Genomic DNA, 18239 nt, shown 5'->3' with positions numbered 1-18239 from the left:
ATACCTCTTAATCAATAAGTGTTGCTTTGTTCTTTTTCCACCTGACTATTAACATGACACAACAAGATCACCATTATTTGTTGGAATGTTTCTTTTTTGACTAGGTTTTCCTTTTTCTCTAGAAAGGGTGGTAATAGTTTTCTCCAACTCTTTTGTGAAGATAGTTTGTATCTTAGGAATCTTTATCTTCACCCCTTATCACACCCATTAATATTCGTTAATATAAATATTTACAGTCATCCCCAATATACTAACATTTGTATTTAAGGCTAATATTGAAATAACACAAAATCATGAGTTCCTTATTTTATAAAGAACTTTAGAAATCATCTGGACCAACTGCCTCATTTTATGGTTGAAAAAACTAAAGCCCTATAAAGTTATTAGCTCCAGGCCATTCTACTAATTAGTGATGACACAAAAACTGGAATCCAGGCCTTTGCTTCCCAGATAAATGTTTTTCTCACACATATTGATAACTTTTTAAAGGAATTTGATGCCCTAATTACTAAAAAAACAAAACCAATGTAGCCCTGAAATATAAAGAGTAACCACATTTTCAGAACCACTTTTTGAACCTGTTCCTCCCAGATTACTAATAGAGGGGTACCAACTGTCTGCCAGTAGATATATTGTATATTATCAGTAAATAGTCTTCCAGATTAGTATTTTAGCACAAAAGAATTTAAATTTGTTTTAATATCTTGAATTATATGTGGAAGAAAATTGATTTCTTATAGTAAAGTACAAATGATAGTACAGAATATTCTCAGTTGTTCCTAGGCAGACTGGGGTCCTGTTGCTGTGTCTACACATGCTAATTCATACAGAAGTTAAAGACTTAGGAGGTACCTAGATAATTTTAAGGTAAGGATCAAATTGAATATTACAAACTTATAACACCACTAATTTTATACTAAAAGTACATTAATCAGTCATTTTCATATTTTAGATTGAAGTAGATTTTTTAACTAAATTTTTGTCATTTTATACTTTAATTTTATAGGTATATATAGCTTAGTGTTTATAAGCTATTTTCATTCTTTTCTTTGCCTGAAACATAAATGTCTTGGAAAAAGAGATAAAAGAAAATAAATTGTCTAAGAGCAGGTAGAATTCATCTCCCTCTCGGTTTTATTTTGTAGGGACCTGTAGGTTCCTAGCTACCACATGTGCCGACTGCCTCACAGCAGCCCCCTGTGTGATAGGTTCGCACAGTAGAAAAGTACAGATATTCCCGTTAATGCTCATTCACAATACCAAAAATTGTTTCAAATATTCCATTAAATAAAAACTGTAACTTCTTTTTTGTAATTTGATACTATTTATTTGCTTTTTGAATTATACATGACAATAGAATGTATTTTGACATATCAAACATACATGAAGTATAACTTCCCATTTTTATGGTTGTACATGATGTGCAGTTACACTGGTCTTGTAGTCATATATAAACATAGGAAAGTTATGTTTAATTCATTCTATTCATTCTACTGTCTTTCCCATTCCTGTCCTCCCCTCTGTTCCCCCTACTCCACCCTGTCCATTCTAGTGAACCCCCACCCTACCTATTGTGAGTCAGCATCCACATATCACAGAGAATATTTGGCCTGTGAATTTTTGGGGATTGGCTTATTTCACTAAATATGATAGTCTCCAGTTTCATCCATTTAACAGCAAATGCTATAATTTTATTCTTTTTTTTTAATGGCTGAGGAATATTCCATTGCATTTATGTACCTATGCACCACATTTTCTTTATCCATTCATCTGTTGAAGGGCACCTAGGTTAGTTCCATAGCTTAGCTATTGTGAATTGAGTTGCTGTGAACATTGATGTGGTCTCATTACTATATTATACTGATTTTAAGTCCTCTGGGTATAAACGGAGGAGTGGGATAACTGGGTCAAATGATGTTTCATTCCAGGTTTTCTGAGGAATCTCCATATTGCTTTTCATAGTGGTTGCAACAATCTGTAGTCCCACTAGCAATGTCTGAGTGTAACTTTTCCCCCCACATCCTCACCAACATTTATTGTTACTTGTATTCTTAATAATTGCCATTCTGACTAGAGTGAGATGAAATATCAGTGTAGTTTTAATTTGCATTTTTGTAATTGCTAGTGATGTTGAACATTTTTTATATATCTTATATATTTGTTGACCATTCATATTTCATCTTCTGTGAAGTGTCTGTTCAGTTCCTTTGCCCATTTATTGATCAGATTATTGGTTGATTGATTGACTGATTTGGTGTTTTTTGAGTTCTTTATATATCCTGGAGATTATTGCTCTATCTGAGGTGCAGGTGGCAAGGATTTTCTCCCTTTCTGTAGGCTGTCTTTTCACATTCTTAATTGTTTCTTTTCAATGAAGAAGCTTTTTAGTTTGATGCCATCCCATTTATTGATTCTTGATTTTATTTTTTGTGCTTTAGAAATCTCGTTAAAGAATTTGGTTCCTCAGCCAACATGATGGAGAGTTGGGCCTACTTTTTCTTCTAGTAGTGCAGAGTCTCTGGTCTAATGCCTAGGTCCTTGATCCACTTGGAGTTTAGTTTTGTGCAGGGTGAGAGATAGGGTCTAATTTCATTTTGTTACTTATGGATTTCCAGTTTTCCCAGCACCATTTGTTGAAGAGGCTATCTTTTGTCAAATGTGTGTTTATAGTGCCTTTGTCTAGTAAGAAATAACTGTATTTATGTGGGTTTGTCTCTGTGTCTTCTATTCTATACCATTGGTCTTCATGTCTGTTTTTGTGCCAGTATCATACCATTTTTCTTACTATAGCTCTGAGGTATAATTTAAAGTCTGATATTGTGATACCTCCTGCTTCACTTTTCTCATTGAGGATTGCTTTGGCTATTCTGGGCCTCTTATTTTTCCAAATGATGTCATGACTGCTTTTTCTGTTTCTATGAAGAATGTCATCTTAACCTTAATAGGGATTGCATTAAATCAGTGTAGCACTTTTGATGATATGGCCATTTTGGCAATATTAATTCTGCCTATCCAAGAACTTGGGAGATCTTTCCATCTTCTGAGGTCTTCAGTTTCTTTCTTTAGAGTTTCTTTCTTTAGAGTTTTCATTATATAGGTCTTTCACCTCTTTTGTTAGATTGATTCCCAAATTTTTTTCTTTGAGGCTATCGTGAATGGGATAGTTTTCCTAATTTCTATTTCACTGGATTCATCACTGATATTTAGGAATGCAATTGATTTATGGGTGTTAATTTTATATCCTCCTACTTTTCTGAATTCATTTATGAGTTCTAGTGTAGTTTTTGGGTCTTTTAAATTTAAAATCATGTCATCAGCAAATAGGGTTAGTTTGAGTTCTTTTTTTTTTTTTTTTTCCTATTTGTATCACTTTAATTTCTTTCTTCTAATTTCTCTGGCTAGAATTTCAGGATAATTTTGAATAAAAGTGGTGAAAAGGGCATCCCTGTCTTGTTGCAGTTTTTAGAGGGAATTCCTTCAGTTTTTCTCCATTTAGAATGATGTTGGTGGTCTTGGGTTTAGCATATATACCTTTTACAATGTTGAGGTTGTTTACTATCCCTAGTTTTTCTAGTGTTTTGAGTATGAATGAATACTGTATTTTGTCAAATGTTTTTTCTGCATTTATTGAGATAACCAAACACTGTAACATCTTTTTACATTCAGATGAACATGCAAATCTCAAATTCTCCATTTCAAATAAGGCACTTAATATTATCTCAACTTTTGGTATTTAGTAATTTTTTGACATAATTTCTACCTTTCATTTCAAAGTGATTCTGTTATAGATAGGAAGTATTAGTAAATTTTTATTTTTCCATATTTCAGTAAATTGATATTATACATTGAGTTAATGAATATATCATAAAACATGTGTTGTAAAATAAAAGCATCCATTGCAAAACCAGTGGCACAGTATCTAGTTATTAAATTTTGAAAGTGAATCCAGAATTTAAAAGACAGTTTCATAAGTGAAATTGGGTGATTTAGAAAGGAAAGAGAAAATAACAGAGGGGAGTGAATTTTGGAATTAACTTCTAGCTGTCAGTGTATAGTTTACTTATCAACAATTTAGAATAGAGTTTCAGAAGTGATAAAAGAGAGTCAATTTTAATCAAATACGTGAAACATAAACATTTTTAAAATTCACTGTTAAAACTGTAAAATCTACCTAAGTTTTGTCAGCTCCAGGTTACTCTACTACTTGAATAATTCATTGTTTCTGTCCATATAAAATGAATTACTGTGTGCACATAAACATACAGGAATATAGTGAACAAAGAGCCAAATTGCTTGCTTAATTATAAAGTTCCTCTTGTTCATTTTTCGGACCCTCTAAAAGATATTATAGAAAAAAAATGTGGCAGAAATTTCTTAGATATTCTTTTTCAGAGACTGCTTTTGAAATAGCCCTAGAAAACATGTGTAATCTTGAATATAAATTACAGGCCTAATTTCTAAAAATGTTTGAAGAAGATACAGTATAAATTAGGATTTAATTTTTTAAAGTGCTGTAAATTTGACTTATCCACACCTTATCTACTTGCTACCTGTTAAATTATTGTCAATTTATATTAAACCATTCTTTAAATTTATTTAATAATATTCAACTCTTTTTGAGTTAATGATTTACTTATATTAATATAAGGAGTCTTACATTTAAGTAATTATGCATTGAGATTATAAGTAAACAAAATTATGATTTTTCAGTTATCTCTAAAAATGCAACAAAATTGGAATTTTGAATAATTTAATAAACTTATAAAAATCTGGTGCTCACATCTGAGTGATGTAAAATATTCTCCCACATTGCACAATTATTAAGATGATACATTTAGTACATTTTTCAGTTTCTGGATTGAAAGATTCACCACATTTTAGGGGAGCAACTGATTCATCCAACTACATAAATTAGCTTGACTTTTCATATAAGACCACTTTTTCTTTGGTTAAGTATATACACTTCATAATCTGTAGGTTCAAAATATGCAAAGAAATATTAACTTTAAAATTTATAGTCAATCTTGAAATTTATTTACCATGGTAAACAGCTACAAAAAAAAGATTGAATATGGCAATTGTATAGTCATTAAAATAAATTGATAATCAAATATTACAATTCTGTCAAAAGTTTATATTCAGAACTTAATTGTATAATGAAATATCTAGTAAGCCTCCTCCTAATGTCTTTATTGAGATTCAGTTGCCTTTTTAAAAATCTTTTGGACAATTATATATCATTATCTTAACAATTCATAGTTTTAAAAAGTTTGCTGTGGTTACTTTAATATATTTGATATTTTTTATATTTCCTTTGGAAAAAAATTTAGCTATTCTACAAAATAAAAACAGGATGATAATTTTTCATGGAAACAATTATTCTGCTAAAAGCAGCAACATGGGAAAGTAAATTGATTTAAGTTTTGTATAATTCTAAAATTGTTAAAAAGTAGTTTATCTTCAGAACTGTCTTTTACATTGTGTTGCTCTGTTTTTTGGTTGTTTGCTTATTTATTTGCTTTACTTCAATAGCCTTTTATGTCACCTCGGTACCCTGGAGGTCCACGGCCCCCATTGAGGATACCTAATCAGGTAAGATTTATGTGTTACTTAAGTTTTTTTAAAAAAGGATAAAGAACTTGAAAATGTCACAAATATTTCTTATCATATAAAATATAAAATTATCTTTTCTCTACCCCACTTAATGCTATTTCTAGTAATATATAGTCTACTTCAAGGGTTGGCTAACTATATCCTATAGGAGGCTATTTTTGTAAATAAAGGTTTATTGTAACAGTACCACATAGATCCATTTATGTATTCTCTGTGACTACTTTTACAGTACAGTACAGATTTGAGTGGTCATGACAGAGACCAAATATGTGCTGCAACCATAAAATATTTATTGTCTGGATCTTCACAGAAAATATTTGTCAACCCTTGGAGTCTACCTTACACTTTGAACCTAATTTTCAAGATTTAGATAATTTTGGTAAATGCAGATTATTCTTTCATTTAAAAGATGACAATGAAATTTTTAATGAATATATCTTGGTTTCCTTTCATATAATATAGCTTTAGCATCATAGCTCTAACACTCATATAAATGTTGCCTAGTTATAAAGGCATATCAGGCAAATAGCTGCTTCTAGAAAAGTTAGATTTATTAATAAACAAATATTTAACAGTAAAACTTCTATTTTTAATCTCAAGAATCCTGAAGTTCCACAATGTTTTTTGCTTTTTTATAAATCAATATTTATTTATTGAAGAGAATAAAATACAATTTTTACTTGCAAAATTGTTTACTTAAGATATAGGCAGTGTGCCTATGTGTATATAATAAAAGCAGAAGTCAAATGCTTAATGGTATGGTATGTTTAGGCCAAAATAATTATCACAAATTATTGTCACAATCTCTAATTATGTTATTTATACCTCAGTGATATCCCAAATATAAAGTAAACCCTATTATCACAATAAATTCTTTTTCATCCTTATTCTTTTTCCTTTTCTGCTTTTCTCACTATCAAAAATGGAATAAGACAATTTGTTGCTAATTCTCTTAATAGCAACAAAATTCTACTTCTCCATTCCAAACTTCCACTGAAAGTATGCTGTACCTCTGAAGTTTCCCAATTTGCTGTTGTTCTCCACTCTTAGTGCACAGCCTAGTGCCAGCACCCAGATTCGTTCCCGGGGGAGAAATTTAAGCAGAAACCAGTGCTGGGTTATCCCACGATTGCACTGCTTGCTGATCTTCACGTTGGCAGCAAGAGCATTTTTCTCCTACAGACTGATTCTGCCATTCAGTACACAGGACCAGGGAATGATCCATGAAGGAGAAAGAGAAGTACCCAAATGCCACATGTCCAACATATAGGAATTAATATTTTCTCTGTGAGTGAATCTGCATATCCTGACAGATCTACCTAGAGAGTTGTCTAAGTCTTTTAAATTTCTTTTTCAAGAACAGAAGTTTGCATGATGTTTCAAATACCCTTCACTAGCTTTTTTGTATAGCATAAATCTAGGAGATTCCTGTGTATTACCAGAATATTTTTGACTCTATGTGTTCTGTAGCAGTGATGAAAATGGTTCCGAATTATTGGAATTGCATTCATTTAACATTCTCAAAATGCCTAACATTTGTAAGATTCTGTCCTAGGTTTCATATATATATATATATATAGATAGATAGATAGATAGATAGATAGATGCTAACAAAATGGAAGACACACTTCTAAGAAGAGGTTCATGGTAGGGGGTGTGAAACTGTAAATCTAGTCTGTTTGACATTTTTAAAGAAAAACTAAGTAATGTCTTTCAAGTTTTTAAAGAAGCATTTTTAAAATTTTAAGATAATAAAGTTATTATACAAGCTCTCTTCTCTTTCCTCAAGAATTTTAAAGTCTTTATACCACCTAAACACATTTTAAAACAATTGTACTCCTCTATGAGTGGCTCTTTTTTGTCTGTACCCAACCAATACACAAATATTTAGTTAAACTTCAGTAATCCAGATATCTGTTATCCAAACTTTTATAGTGATTATATTTATACTATTTTAAATAATATTATTGTAGGAAATGTTTAATCTATTTGGAGCATGACCTCTTCAAGCTCAAACATGATTCTTCTATTTCATTATATAGTCATTAAAATAGAATTATCATAACTATTTTTGTTGCCTAATTGGAATGAGATAGATAAAAGCAAATACATTAAAATATTTTAAATTTAGGTTTTACTTAAATTGATCATAATTTAATAAAATTTTCCTTATTAATATATTGTTTCTAAGAAAATAGTGAAACATTAACTCTTCAATAGGATTGACTATTCATTTTGAATATGTGGAAGATATATCTTTAATAAGATACCTTTACAAGTTACAATTACTAATTAACTACATTTTAATTCAAGATTTTCTAATATTCTTTTTTAATTTCAGACTCAATCCATATAGTTTATATTGTTTGTATATTTGTAGGACTGGGTATTTAGAATATGTTCTGATATCAGTATGCTGAAAAAATATAGGAACAGGTAATAGGGTCTAAAATAATGAAACCCAAATTACAAAAATGTATAATATAGCAAGGAATACATATATGAATAAACAGAAATTAAATCCACAAAATATATCTGGGCTATACAATTTTACACTGAACTTGGTTCAGTTCTCAGAAGGGGACCTTATTGAAAGATAACCTGAAGTAGAATAGGTCTTTATTCTTCTCATGGATAAAATGTCTAATCCAAAAAATTCACTTATTCAAAACTATGTTGAGGAATCAAGACAGCCAGAAATACAGTAACTGTTAATGAGATGAATGACACCAAGAATAAACTATTGATTTGGTGATCTTGTGTAATTTTGCAAATTTGTACTCTATTTCTCTCCATTCCTGAAAAAAGTATCAACAATCGAGGTAACATACAGTCAAAACTGTTGTCCATTTTATATGCTGAAATTGAATTCAGTATTTTACCAACATACCACATCTGACCATTCTACTCAAACCTTCAAACATATCTGTCAAATAATAGTTGAGTGGTTAAATAAAATTGTAATACATTTAAATAATGAAATAGCATGCAGATATTAAAATGCATGCTATAGAATTAAACATTGATATGCTAAAGTGTTTATAATATTACCAAATGTAAAAATAGAAAGCACAAAACACATATAAATATATCACCTTTGTTACATCATGTACAAACTCAGATAATTTCTCTCATTAATCTTTTCCCCAGCACACATATATTAACACTTGTCAAAAAACAACCTGTAGGATTATGAGTGAATTTTTCTTTTTCAAAATTTCAACCTTTTTAAAGTTTGCATTGAGCTGGCATAACATCTGTGATTAGAAAATATATTATTAATTATATAAATAAATGAAAGTACAGATACTTTATTCATCTGGTAATCACATATATATGAGTATCTTTCATTAATATTTAATGTACAGCTGTTGGTAAGAAGAAAAATATAATGGATGTTAAGGATTAGCAGATATTAAAAAGACTGATTTTTCAGATAGGGAAAATATCAGCATGCATTTGAACAGAAAAAAACGTTGCTTGACTGCTTACTCATACACTGAAAATAAATTTACCTGTCTCATGCAACCAAGACCTACATTCCAAACAAAATGCATACTTATCCTTCATTACATGTTCTATTATTTAAGATATGCACTACTTCATGTGTCCTTTACCAGTAGTTTTCTATTTTTAGAAAAATTTGCAGGTAGAATTTTAACTTTCATTTAGTGTTATCAGTATTAAATAAATACTTCAGTGGCATAAAGAGAAATCTGTTCTATGGAATAAATAATATGAATCTTATCATTCTAATCTATTAGGGAATTTCTAATTTTAAAAACTAAATATGAATCCAGGCATGGTGGCACATACCTATAATCCCAGTGACTTGGGAGGCTGAGGTAGGAGGATTGCAAGTTCAAAGTCAGCCTCAACAACTTAATAAGACTCTGTCTCAAAATGAAAAGGACTGGGGATATATCTCAATGGTAAAGTACTGGGTTCAATCCCCAGTATGAAAATAATAATAATAAATGAAAATTAAGTACATTGTACATGTTTAATGTAAATTAGTGAGTAATGATGCAAAGAATCCTAATAACAGAAGTATAGTATAATGATGATTATATTAATATACTTACATAACTTTGAAATCTAATGAGACCACATTAAAAGCATATTTTTTCTTCATGACTGATTTTTTAGTTTATCCTGGGATACATTACACACACACACACACACGTTCTTTCAGTTATTTTCTACCTTTATACAGGAGAGGAAATTAAAAAATTCAAATGTCTGCAAAATAAATAATAGTAATAGTAATAATAATGTCCATTCTCATTCCCACACCAAGAAAAGTTTAGACAGTGAACCCTACACAGTCTTACCCATTTTGAGTTATATGGAGATTTGTGATATATTTAATTCTTTTGTCAAAACATATCTCATCATTTTATAGTCAAAGACATACCCTTTTTAGAAATAGGCCAACTCAAGGAATACATTGTCATTCATTCATTGGCTATAAAAAATCACTCACAGAAAAGAAAAACTTAACAGATGTTCTTTGAGGTTTACTATGTACCAGGCACCATTCCAAATGTGGGGATATGTCAGTGACTAAATTAATGAAAATATCCTTTCTTATTGAGCTGATATTCTAATGTAACACTACCCAATAGAACTTTCTGGTATGGCGGGAATGTTCTGTATCTGTACTGTCAAGTGCAATAATAGCATGTTCAATCACTTGAAATGTGACTGGTATGACCTGAATTTTTAACTTTACTAATATTAGTTAATTTAATTTGAAATAGCTGCATGTGACAAAGGGATATTTACATTCATCATGATAGTTACAGTGGTTGAAATACAGACAAAAAAGAAGAAAATATATATCAACGTTCCTATATATGAGGAACAAACATTTTCCTACACTAAATAATGTTCCTATATTTTGATATCTTTCCTATTGATCATGTCTTTTTAGAGAAAAAAGAAAATGATGGTAGTGTTGTTCAAGGGACTTCAGCAATGTATGACTGAGTGGGTGACTTTTTGGGCTTTGTTTTTCTTACCACAAAATGAGTGAATAGATTCAGATGATTTTTAACTCCCTTTTAGTTCTAATATTTCTTGATTATCTAATTCTACATCATAGCATATAATTGGAAGGCCCATTAAAAACTTGTGTTAGACAAATGTGTTAAATGGATTATGTCTTAAAAGCATTGATAAATTCACTATTGTTTTCATCATCAGTGAGTGTTTAGTCTAGGAAATATATACTAGACCTTAAGTTCCTAGAGGATCCTATCACTAGAATCATGAGGCATCCTTTCTAGACCAAGTAATTCTTTTTATGAAGCAAGCAGTTCCTCCATTTAATTACTTCTGCTTTGGTGAAATTTTCTATCATTTCATTTATTTTAAATTCTAGGGTTTACATCTTGTCTTTCAGAACTTTTAGAGTATGTTGATGTGATTTTTAAGTCTTGATTCTGCTTACTTATCAATAGTTTAGCCATGAACAAATTAACAAATTATTTTTCATCACCAAAATGATTGATAGTAATAGTCTCATAAGATTAAGCATTTACTGAATAAAATAATAAATATAAGGAATTTAGCATAATTTCTGGCACAGATACACTGACTCACAAGTGTCTATTATCATTGATACTGTTTGCTCTTTTTAAATATCCTTATAATTAGTGTTATTTTTTTCTATGAAAGCAAAGATCTTTTATGGAACAAACAACATGTGCCAAAATTCCAACTAGTTAAGCAAATCTGAATGTATTACATTTAAAGTGTTACAAATACAGCAATCATATCAACCACATGATATATAAGTTTATTTGTTCTGATATTAAGTGTTTAAGGAGCACATCATTTATCCCCACTGATGAACAAAGCTGTCATCTGGTTATCTCAGGACTGATAAAATGTATTTTAAAAGATAGAGATTTGACTTATTCTAAAAGACAAATATTGATGACTCAAGAATTTATAGATAGACATTTGTTTTGAAAGACAACTTGAGGGGTTTTCAAGATGGTGGACTAGAGGGCGGCTGCATTTCATGTTGCTCCAGGATGCAGGATTCAAAAGAGGAGATAGTGAGAGACTTGGGACCAACTCAAAGCCGCCAGGTGAGTCTCTCCCGTTGGGGAGGCATCCCGGATGGGGCCGTAGCCCCGGAACACAGGGAACTTTGTGAAGTAGAGTTGCTTGGTAAGACGCCCCCCCCACACCCCCCCCTGGAGTGGTAAACACGGACAACTGGGATCATCGTAGAGGAGGCAGCCCAGCACAGCGCTTGGACTTGGAGCAACCACTGGGGCTCTGGGCGGCTGCCTGAGGAGGAGCTGCATGGCGAGCTGTTTGGACTCAGAGCGACCGCTTCTGAACACGGGTGGGGGGGGGTTGCCCGGAAGAAGAGGAGAAGCGCGGCGGGTCGCTTGGTCTAGGAGTGACTGCATCAGAGCCACAGGCAGTTGCCAGAGGAGGAGGCGAGTGGTGAGTTGTTTGGACTCAAAGCAACCACTCCTGAACACCGGTGGCCTGCCTGGAGGAGGAGCGCGGTGGGTCGCTTGGTCTCCGAGCGACCGCCCCTGAACACCCAGGGGGTACCCCCCGAGGAGGAGGAGGAACAGGGCGGGTCACTTGGACTCGGAGGGACTGCCTAGGGCTACGGGCGGTTGGCGGGAGGAAGAGACGCAAAGTGAGTTGCTTGGACTCCTAGTGACTGCATCAGAAACCGGGCGGCTGTCCGGAGGAAGAGGTGTGTGGTGGGTCTCTGGGTCTCAGAGCTATTGTACGGGGCTCCAGGTGGCGGCTCAGAGGAAGGGCCGCATAGCCAGGCGATAGGGTGCAGAGCAGGGTCCCAGGACCCGCTTCTTGGTGGAAGAGCCACACAGAGACACGCCTAGGGGCAGAGCGAAGATTCCAGGACTGCGGGCAGATTCTCTGAGGAGAGGCAGCCTAAGGAGACTCATCTGCGAAGGGTGAGGCTCCCAGGCCCAGGGGTAGGTCCGGGCCCCTGGGAACCTTGCAGAGGAAGACAGCCCAGCCCAGGCGGTAGTTGTAGATTGAGGGGAACCTCTAGGAGGGGAACTGACCAGCGAGACCTCCCCACCGGGTGAGTCTTCCCTGCCGGGTGAGGTTTTCCCACAAGGACGGTAAAACCAGAGACACAGGCTCAAACAGGCCTTGCCTAAGCCTGCAGCCTAGTTCCCCTTTGGATGACCATTGGTCAACAAGTGGAGGCACCTCTGCCCACTATCAGGGAATATACCCCACCTGAGGGTCACCAACCCTAGAGAGGCAGCTTCCTTGTGGAGCACCGCATTATCAACTTCCTCCAAGACTTCAGGCTACTGAAGGATAAGAGGGGATATACTAGCAATCTTCAGTGACATTATAAGTCGATAGAGGAAATCTGCAATATCTTAATGACCCACTGATTCCTGAACAATATGAGAAAACAAGGGAAGAAAATGCCCCAAACAAATCTAGATGTTACATCAATAAAATCCAACGACAGCATGGCAGAAGAAATGACAGAAAGGGAGTTCAGAATGTACATAATTAAAATGATCAGGGAAGCAAACAATGAGATGAAAGAGCAAATGCAGGCATTGGATGATGAAATGAAAGAGCAAATGCAGGCATTGAATGATAGCACCAATCGACAGTTAAAAGAGCAAATTCAGGAAGCAAAAGATCATTTCAATAAAGAGTTAGAGATATTGAAAAAAAAACAAATAGAAATCCTTGAAATGAAGGAAACAATAAACCAAATTAAGAACTCCATAGAAAGCATAACCAATAGGATAGAACACCTGGAAGACAGAACCTCAGATATTGAAGACAAAATATTTAACCTTGAAAACAAAGTTGAACAAACAGAGAAGATGGTAAGAAATCATGAACAGAATCTCCAAGAACTATGGGATAGCATGAAAAGGCCAAATTTGAGACTTATTGGGATTGAGGAAGGCTTAGAGAAACAAACCAAAGGAATGAACAATCTATTCAATGAAATAATATCAGAAAATTTCCCAAATATGAAGAATGAAATGGAAAATCAAGTTCAAGAGGCTTATAGGACTCCAAATACACAAAATTACAACAGACCCACACCAAGGCACATTATAATGAAAATACCTAACATACAAAATAAAGACAGAATTTTAAAGGCTGTGAGAGAAAAGAACCAAATTACATTCAGGGGAAACCAATACGGATATCAGCAGATTTTTTAATCCAGACCCTAAAAGCTAGAAGGGCCTGGAACAACATTTTTCAAGTTCTGAAAGAAAATGGATGCCAACCAAGAATCTTATACCCAGCAAAACTTACCTTCAAATTTGACGATGAAATAAAATCATTCCATGATAAACAAAAGCTAAAAGAATTTACAAAAAGAAAGCCAGCATTACAGAACATTCTCAGCAAAATATTCCATGAGGAAGAGATACAAAATAAAGAAGCAAACCAGCAAAGGGAGGAATTATCCTAAAGGAACTGTCAAATAAAGGAGGAACCAAGGTGTGTCCAAAAAATAAATAAAATTTTAAAAATGAACCAAATGACTGGGAATACAAATCATATCTCAATAATAACCCTGAATGTTAATGGCCTGAATTCATCAATCAAAAGACATAGACTGGCAGATTGGATTAAAAAGAAAGATCCAACAATATGTTGCCTGCAAGAGACTCACCTCATAGAAAGAGATACCCATAGACTAAAGATGAAAGGTTGGGGAAAAACATACCATGCACATGGACTCAGCAAAAAAACTGGAGTATCCATCCTCATTTCAGATAATGTGGACTTCAAGCCAAAGTTAGTCAGAAGGGATAAAGAAGGAAATTTCATACTGCTTAAGGGAAGCATAAATCAGCAAGACATAACAATCATAAACATCTATGCGCCAAACAGTGGCTCATCCATGTATGTCAAACAGATCCTTATCAATTTTAGAAACCAAATAGACCGTAACACAATAATACTAGGTGATTTTAACACGCCTCTCTCACCACTGGACAGATCTTCCAAACAAAAATTGAACAAAGAAAACATAGATCTCAATAACACAATCAATAATTTAGACTTAATAGACATTTATAGAATATACCATCCAACCAAGAGCGAATACACTTTCTTCTCAGCAGCACATGGATCCTTCTCTAAAATAGACCATATATTATGCCACAAAGCTAATGTTAGCAAATACAAGAAGATAGAGACACTTCCTTGTATTCTATCAGATCATAATGGATTGAAGTTAGAAATAAATGAAAGAGTAAAAAACAGAAACTACTCCAACACCTGGAGATTAAACAATATGCTATTATATGATGAGTGGATAACAGAAGATATTAGGAAGGAAATTAAAAAATTCTTAGAGGTAAATGAGAACAAAGAAACATCATATCAAAATCTCTGGGACACTATGAAAGCAGTACTTAGAGGAAAATTTATTTCATGGAGCGCATTTAATAAAAGAAGTAAAACTCAACAAATAAATGACCTAACACTACAGCTCAAAGCCCTAGAAAAAGAAGAACAGACCAACAACAAAAGTAGTGAAGACAGGAAATAGTTAAACTCAGAACTGAAATCAATGAAATTGAAACAAAAGAAACAATACCAAAAATTGACAAAATAAATAGTTGGTTCTTCGAAAAAATAAACAAAATTGATAAACCTTTAGCCACACTAACAAAGAGAAGACGAGAGAAACCCAAATCACTAAAATTCGGAATGAACAAGGAAATATCACAACAGACACGACTGAAATACAAAACATAATTAGAAGCTATTTTGAAAATCTATACTCCAACAAAATAGAAAATTTCAAAGACATTAACAGATTTCTAGAGACGTATGAATTGCCTAAACTGAACGAGGAGGACATACACAATTTAAATAGACCAATTTCAAGTAATGAAATAGAAGAAGTCATCAAAAGCCTACCAACAAAGAAAAGTCCAGGACCAGATGGGTTCTCAGCCGAGTTCTACAAAACCTTTAAAGAAGAGCTCATTCCAAAACTTCTCAAAGTATTCCATGAAATAGAAGAGGAGGGAACCCTCCCAAACTCGTTCTATGAAGTGAATATCACCCTGATACCTAAACCAGACAGAGACACATCGAGGAAAGAAAATTTCAGACCAATATCCTTAATGAACATCGACGCAAAAATTCTCAACAAAATTTTAGCAAATCACATACAAAAATATATTAAAAAGATAGTGCACCATGATCAAGTGGGTTTCATCCCAGGGATGCAAGGTTGGTTCAACATCAGGAAATCAATAAATGTAATTCACCATATCAATGGACTTAAAGTCAAGAATCACATGATTATTTCAATAGATGCAGAAAAAGCATTTGATAAAATACAGCACCCCTTCATACTCAAAACACTAGAAAAAATAGGGATAGTGGGAACATTCCTTAACATTGTAAATGCCATCTATGCTAAGCCCATGGCTAATATCATTCTAAATGGTGAAAAACTGAAAGCATTCCCCCTAAAAAATGGAACAAGGCAGGGATGCCCTCTTTCACCACTTCTTTTCAATATCATCCTTGAAACTCTAGCCAGAGCCATTAGACAGACCAAAGAAATTAAAGGGATACGAATAGGAAAAGAAGAACTCAAACTATCCCTATTTGCTGATGATATGATTATATACTTAGAGGAACCTGGAAATTCCACCAGAAAACTTTTAGATCTCATAATTGAATTCAGTAAAGTAGCGGGATATAAGATCAATGCACATAAATCTAAGGCATTTTTATACATAAGTGATGAATCTTCAGAAAGAGAAATTAGGAAAACTACCCCATTCACAATAGCATCGAAAAAAATAAAATACTTGGGAATCAATTTCACAAAAGAGGTGAAAGACCTCTACAATGAGAACTACAGAACACTAAAGAAAGAAATTAAAGAAAACCTTAGAAGATGGAAAGATCTCCCATGTTCTTGGATAGGCAGAATTAATATTGTCAAAATGGCCATACTACCTAAAGTGCTATACAGATTCAATGCAATTCCAATTAAAATCCCAATGATGTACCCTACAGAAATAGAGCAAGCAATTATGAAATTCATCTGGAAGAATAAAAACCCAGAATAGCTAAAGCAATCCTTGGCAGAAAGAGTGAAGCAGGGGGTATTGCAATACCAGATCTTCAACTCTACTACAAAGCAATAGTAACAAAAACGGCATGGTATTGGTACCAAAATAGACAAGTAGATCAATGGTACAGAACAGAGGACACGGACACAAACCCAAATAAATACAATTTTCTCATACTAGACAAAGGGGCCAAAAATATGCAATGGAGAAAAGATAGCCTCTTCAACAAATGGTGCTGGGAGAATTGGAAATCCATATGGAACAGAATGAAACTAAACCCGTATCTCTCACCGTGCATGAAACTCAACTCAAAATGGATCAAGGACCTCGGAATCAGACCAGAGACCTTGCATCTTATAGAAGAAAAAGTAGGTCCAGAGCTTCAACCTGTCGGCTTAGGACCAGACTTCCTCAACAGGACTCCCATAGCACAAGAAATAAAAGCAAGAATCAATAACTGGGGTAGATTCAAACTAAAAAGCTTTCTCTCAGCAAAGGAAACTATCAACAATGCAAAGAAAGAGCCTACAGAGTCGGAGAAAATCTTTGCCAATCATACTTCAGATAGAGCACTAATCTCCAGAATCTATAAAGAACTCAAAAAACTCTACACCAAGAATGCAAATAATCCAATCGACAAATGGGCTAAGGAAATGAATAGACACTTCACAGAAGAAGATATACAAGCAATCAACAAACATATGGAAAAATGTTCAACATCTCTAGTAATAAGAGAAATGCAAATCAAAACCACCCTAAGATTCCATCTCACCTCAATTAGAATGGCGATTATCAAGAATACAAGCAACAACAGGTGTTGGCGAGGATGTGGGGAGAAAGGTACACTCATACATTGCTGGTGGGGCTGCAAATTAGTGCAGCCACTCTGGAAAGCAGTATGGAGACTCCTTGGAAAACTTGGAATGGAACCACCATTTGACCCAGCTATCCCACTCCTTGGCCTATACCCAAAGGACTTAAAATCAGCATACTACAGAGATACAGCCACATCAATGTTCATAGCTGCTCAGTTCACAATAGCCAGATTGTGGAACCAACCTAGATGTCCTTCAATTGATGAATGGATAAAGAAACTGTGGTATATATATACAATGGAATATTACTCAGCCATAAAGAATGATAAAATTATGGCATTTGCAGGCAAATGGATGAAATTGGAGAATATCATGCTAAGTGAGATAAGCCAATCTCAAAAAACCAAAGGACGAATGATATCTCTAATAAGTGGATGATGACACATAATGGGGTGTGGGAGGGGTTAGTGTTGGGGTTAGAGTTAGGGTTAGGGAGGGGAGCAAGAATGGAGGAAGGAAGGACTGTATAGAGGGAAAAGAGGGGTGGGAGTGGTGGGAGGGAAGGGAAAAATAACAGAATGAATCAAACAACATTACCCTATGTAAATTTATGTTTACACAAATGGTATGCCTTTACACCATGTACAGAGAAACAACATGTATCCCATTTGTTTACAATAAAAATAAATAAATAAATAAA

The 18239-nt window shown here is 33.9% G+C and overlaps 1 protein-coding gene across 5 annotated transcripts in view; it reads left to right on the top strand.

The window, feature by feature from the left end:
* The window catches only part of Ssbp2 (single stranded DNA binding protein 2), a 356243-nt gene that overhangs the window by 287561 nt on the left and 50443 nt on the right, over positions 1 to 18239 (top strand). For all 5 annotated transcript variants that reach the window (XM_047556868.1, XM_047556869.1, XM_047556870.1 and 2 more), the window contains one exon: positions 5533 to 5592. In XM_047556868.1, coding sequence (XP_047412824.1) covers positions 5533 to 5592 — 60 coding nt within the window. The remainder of the gene's footprint in view (positions 1 to 5532; positions 5593 to 18239) is intronic.

The sequence above is a fragment of the Sciurus carolinensis genome, chromosome 6, assembly GCF_902686445.1.
Source record: "Sciurus carolinensis chromosome 6, mSciCar1.2, whole genome shotgun sequence".
NCBI lineage: Eukaryota > Metazoa > Chordata > Mammalia > Rodentia > Sciuridae > Sciurus > Sciurus carolinensis.
This window is presented reverse-complemented; position numbering and strand designations above follow the sequence as displayed.